Source organism: Drosophila tropicalis, unplaced genomic scaffold (assembly GCF_018151085.1).
Source record: "Drosophila tropicalis isolate 14030-0801.00 unplaced genomic scaffold, ASM1815108v1 contig_593, whole genome shotgun sequence".
Classification (NCBI taxonomy): domain Eukaryota; kingdom Metazoa; phylum Arthropoda; class Insecta; order Diptera; family Drosophilidae; genus Drosophila; species Drosophila tropicalis.
This window is the reverse complement of record NW_027173070.1, coordinates 9,081,527-9,086,487: the sequence shown is the minus strand read 5'-3', so window position 1 is coordinate 9,086,487 and position 4,961 is coordinate 9,081,527. Positions and strand designations below refer to the sequence as shown.

At 39.5% G+C, this 4,961-nt stretch overlaps 2 protein-coding genes across 2 annotated transcripts; one reads left to right on the top strand and one right to left on the bottom strand.

The window, feature by feature from the left end:
- The first annotated feature begins 880 nt into the window (after window positions 1-880).
- Trap1 (TNF receptor associated protein 1) lies at window positions 881-3,345 on the top strand. The gene is made up of 3 exons (XM_068290513.1): window positions 881-1,100; window positions 1,151-2,930; window positions 2,988-3,345. The coding sequence occupies exons 1-3, from the start codon at window positions 968-970 to the stop codon at window positions 3,160-3,162; spliced, it is 2,088 nt and encodes a 695-aa protein (XP_068146614.1). The 5' UTR covers window positions 881-967; the 3' UTR covers window positions 3,163-3,345.
- A 179-nt stretch (window positions 3,346-3,524) lies between these two features.
- LOC137578098 (gametocyte-specific factor 1 homolog) lies at window positions 3,525-3,995 on the bottom strand. The gene has a single exon (XM_068291742.1). It carries the CDS (start codon window positions 3,993-3,995, stop codon window positions 3,525-3,527), a length of 471 nt encoding a protein of 156 aa, XP_068147843.1.
- Between the last annotated feature and the right edge of the window lie 966 nt (window positions 3,996-4,961).

Below are 4,961 nucleotides of genomic sequence, written 5' to 3'. Positions count from 1 at the left end.
TCGAGTATCCAAAATTCGGCATTTGGCAACACCATCTCAAAATTGAACAGCTTTTTTGGTAAATGTTAACTATTACTACTCGAGATTTCAGTGTTGAAAAGTGGAAAAATCGGGTAAAGCTAGATTTCAGTGTTGTCAAACGCTATTTTTTATTTGGCGCGCTGTTTGACTGCCCTGGTAGCCAAATATTTTAATCTAAACTCAAAAGTCGAGGAATATTCGGCTGCTCTGGCAGCCGAATATTGTATTCTAAACTATATTTGTTCTATAAAATCAAGAAATATTGTAAACTCAACAATATTTTCGTTTGTTGAGAATAGTGCGAACAAAAGATTCAAAAAGCCCGCGTATTCGAGTATCCAAAATTCGGCATTTGGCAACACCATCTCAAAATTGAACAGCTTTTTTTAGCCGGAAAAAGCTACTTTTAGCTATAGTCCCGCTAAAAATATTAATTTTCTTTTGTTAATTACTCAAAAACTACGAAATAAATCGCCAAGGCGCACCTGAGGTCGTGCTCGTGCAATTTTTCTCTTTCGTTTGATACCAAAATTATGTAGTTTAAGCCCGTTTTGGGCCCGAGTAGTAATAGTAAACATTTACCCCAAATTCCTCTATAAAGTAACAACATTGTGTTTATAGTTAAACATTTTGCAACAATTAAGAAAAGTATCGTTGCCGCTATTATTTCAAATAATGATAACATGGTTATCGGATAGACTCCCGTGTTAAAATGTGGCAGTATTGTTATCGATATATATCGAGTTGACGGCGTGTTGTCTAAAAACGCTAGCGTTTACTCACGCGATTTAAGACGCGTGAGTAAACCGCTCGAACATTTTGAGTAAACGCGCGAACATGTTCGAGTTCGTGAGTAAACGCGCGAACATGTTCGAAGTTCGCGAGTAAAGTTGGCGTTTCGTTTATTTTTATTTTTGAATAAATAATTTGGTATCAAAATACAAAAATGTCAATGCGAGCACTCGGGGTTCTTGGTCAAGCTCGCAACGTATGTCGTTTTGGAGTAGCTCTCAGATATCGAGGAGCGTCAGCCCTAGGTCTTGCCTTACGAAATCAGCAAGGGCCGGCAGCAATTTCTGGTGAGTCTCAGTTTCATAGTTTCCGGTATTTATGTAACTCTTGTTTTTAGTTTTTCCCGCTCGTAGATTCGCTACTGACCCAAAGGTGCAAACATCAGCGGAAGGAACCGTAGATAAGCATGAATTTCAGGCAGAAACACGTCAATTGCTGGACATTGTGGCTCGATCGCTTTACTCTGACCATGAGGTCTTTGTGCGTGAACTAATCTCAAATGCCAGCGATGCCTTGGAGAAGTTTCGTTATACGGCTCTGAGCACAGGCGAATCGGAACTATCTGCCAAAGATCGTGCTTTGGAAATTAGAATCACAACAGATAAACCGCAAATGCAGCTAATTATTCAGGATACGGGCATTGGTATGACCAGAGAAGAGTTAATTAGCAATTTGGGCACAATCGCCCGCAGTGGCTCAAAACAATTTCTGGAGAAGATGAAGCACGAACAGCAGGCTGCCGAGGCTTCCTCGAATATCATCGGCCAATTTGGTGTTGGCTTCTATTCGGCTTTCATTGTGGCAAATCGTGTTGAAGTTTACACCAGAGCCGCCACACCAAATGCTCCGGGACTACGCTGGTCAACTGACGGCAGTGGCAGCTATGAGATTGAGGAAGTAAAGGACGTTGATTTCGGCACCAAAATCGTGTTACACTTGAAGACCGACTGCCGCGAATACTCAGATGAGGATCGCATTAAATCGGTGATCAAGAAATATTCGAATTTTGTGGGCTCTCCCATCCTTTTGAATGGGAAACAGGCCAATGAAATTAAACCATTGTGGCTGCTGGATCCGCAGTCTATAACTAAAGACCAACATCAGGATTTCTATCGTTTCATTAGCAATAGCTTCGATTTGCCGCGCTTCACATTGCATTATAATGCCGATGTGCCATTGAGTATTCATGCCATTCTCTATTTCCCGGAGGGTAAACCTGGTCTCTTCGAAATGTCACGTGATGGCAACACAGGAGTTGCTTTGTATACCCGCAAGGTTCTTATCCAGTCGAAGACCGAGCATCTGCTTCCCAAATGGTTACGATTCGTGAAGGGTGTTGTAGACTCTGAGGATATTCCTTTGAATCTGAGTCGTGAATTGTTACAGAATAGTGCACTTATACGTAAGCTTTCCAGTGTTATAACCACTCGGGTTATTCGCTTCCTTCAGGAGCGTGCCAAAAAACAACCGGAGGAATATGAAGCCTTCTATAGGGATTATGGGTTGTTCCTTAAGGAGGGCATTGTCACCTCCAATGACAATGCCGAAAAGGAGGAAATTGCGAAACTTTTGCGTTTCGATTCTTTAAAATCAACGGAAGCGGATGGCACGAGTGCTCGTCGCATGTCTCTGGAGGAATATTCCACAATTGTCGGACCGGAGCAGAAAAATATCTACTATCTTGCTGCCCCCAATCGCGTTTTAGCCGAATCATCTCCATACTATGAGAGTTTGAAGAAACGCAATGAACTTGTTCTCTTCTGCTATGAGGCATACGATGAATTGGTCCTAATGCAGTTGGCTAAATTCAAGAACAAGCAACTTGTGTCCGTGGAAAAAGAGATGCGGGATGAATCCAAAGATACAGCCTCTCTCTCAGATCTTGGCGAGGGCAGTCTGGCACGTTCCGAGCTGGACACACTCATACCCTATCTGCAGGATGAACTCAAGGGTCAGGTAGTTAAGGTCAAAACTACCACGCGACTAGATTCGCATCCATGTGTCATCACTGTGGAGGAAATGGCCGCAGCCCGCCATTTCATACGCACTCAGAGTCAGCAAATGCCCGAAGAGAATCGATTTGCCCTGCTCCAGCCGGAACTGGAAATCAATCCAAAGTATGATATTACATTCAAGCCAACTATTTCTTTTATTTATTCATTTATTTTTTACAGACATCCCATCATTAAGAAGTTAAATTCATTGCGTGTCAGCGATCCAGAGTTGGCCCAGCTAATAACCAAACAGCTTTTCGCCAATGCCATGGTCGGTGCTGGCCTTGCCGAAGATCCCCGCATGCTGTTGACCAACATGAATAACTTGCTGACAAAGGCATTAGAGAAATACTAATTGTTAATAATAATAAAGCCACACACAAAAATCCCAAAATCTTAATTGTAATAATGCCAAGAAACTAAACTATTAGTTAATATTGTTTTTTAAGTTGTTAATGCTACGTATACATGTAAATGAACTTACTACAGCTCGTGTGAAATATTCTAGGAATAAAACTATGAAAACCTACTAAATGAACTTCGAAAGGATTCTAAAAAAAACTGTATTCGTGCAATAGAACTTCATTAAATTTATACAATATAATTTGTTGAGATTTTATTAATAAGAACACATATAAATGTCTTTGGTTTGGATTGCATATATGTACATATTTATGTATATACTGGAAATTTAATTTCCATTTTGATTTTAAGTAATCATTTGACTTTCCTTGCCTTTGGCGGTTTTACATCATCGTACTCTTCGCCCAGGATACGTCGATGTTCCTGCTTGATGAACTGCTTGCGCTGGGCACGAAATAATCCTTTTGACTCCCTCACAATGGTCGCCTGCGAAGCATATATCTCTGGATTGTAGTTCTCGACACAGGTATCATCCCAATTTTCATCCGCTTCGATCTTCTCATGCTTTGTCTCCTCATTGAGCTCGGCAGCTTGACTTAATTGATAATGTAATATGATTTTACGATCTTCACAAGATTTGGTATGTTGATGAAATTCAGCCGCTGGTACACGATGAACGTTGTTGAAGGGACAAATTAAAAGTTCGATTTCATCCTTGTAGATTTCTTTGCATTTCATCACATGTTTCTGAAGTTTGTTGCGCAGCATGGTATGAGCCTTATTGTATGGGCAGACAACTAAATCTCTGGGATTCATAGACTCCATGACTCAGCATTAACAATTATTCGATAGTTAATTTTAAAACGGCTAAGAACTATGTATAAAGTTAGGTATAGATTTTTAATTAAAAGAATTCTTATTGTAGACAGTGACCAGAATTTATTCTGAAAACGAAATAACATGGGAACAATTCTGTAAATATTAAATTTAATATAAACTTTAAAAATTTAAATGATTACCGAAACGCTCCCGTTAATTTAAACTGTCACTTGGAATGAGCTTCTCGCCTGCTGCAAAAATGGGGACTACGGAATAAAAAATACCGGTAGTAAAATACTGGGTCAAAAAGTGAAATAGACATAGACATATTTGGGTAAATGTTTACTATTACTACTCGAGATTTCAGTGTTGAAAAGTGGAAAAATCGGGTAAAGCTAGATTTCAGTGTTGTCAAACGCTATTTTTTATTTGGCGCGCTGTTTGACCGCCCTGGTAGCCAAATATTTTAATCGGTAAATGTTTACTATTACTACTCGAGATTTCAGTGTTGAAAAGTGGAAAAATCGGGTAAAGCTAGATTTCAGTGTTGTCAAACGCTATTTTTTATTTGGCGCGCTGTTTGACCGCCCTGGTAGCCAAATATTTTAATCTAATTTCTAAAGTCGAGGAATATTTGGCTGCTCTGGCAGCCGAATATTGTATTCTAAACGGTAAATGTTTACTATTACTACTCGAGATTTCAGTGTTGAAAAGTGGAAAAATCGGGTAAAGTGTTGTCAAACGCTATTTTTTATTTGGCGCACTGTTTGATTGCCCTGGTAGCCAAATATTTTAATCTAAACTCTAAAGTCGAGGAATATTCGGCTGCTCTGGCAGCCGAATATTGTATTCTAAACTATATTTGTTCTATTAAATCAAGAAATATTGTAAACTCAACAATATTTTCGTTTGTTGAGAATAGTGCGAACAAAAGATTCAAAATGCCCGCGTATTCGAGTGTCCAAAATTCGG

What these genes read in the sequence shown, in the direction of transcription:
- Trap1 (XM_068290513.1), top strand. Translation starts at nt 968, where the DNA reads ATGTCAATGCGAGCACTCGGGGTTCTTGGTCAAGCTCGCAACGTATGT. An exon ending in AGGGCCGGCAGCAATTTCTG is followed by an intron (nt 1,101 to 1,150) that starts GTGAGTCTCAGT and finishes TCTTGTTTTTAG; the next exon opens with TTTTTCCCGCTCGTAGATTC. An exon ending in GAACTGGAAATCAATCCAAA is followed by an intron (nt 2,931 to 2,987) that starts GTATGATATTAC and finishes TATTTTTTACAG; the next exon opens with ACATCCCATCATTAAGAAGT.
- LOC137578098 (XM_068291742.1), bottom strand. Translation starts at nt 3,995, where the DNA reads ATGGAGTCTATGAATCCCAGAGATTTAGTTGTCTGCCCATACAATAAG.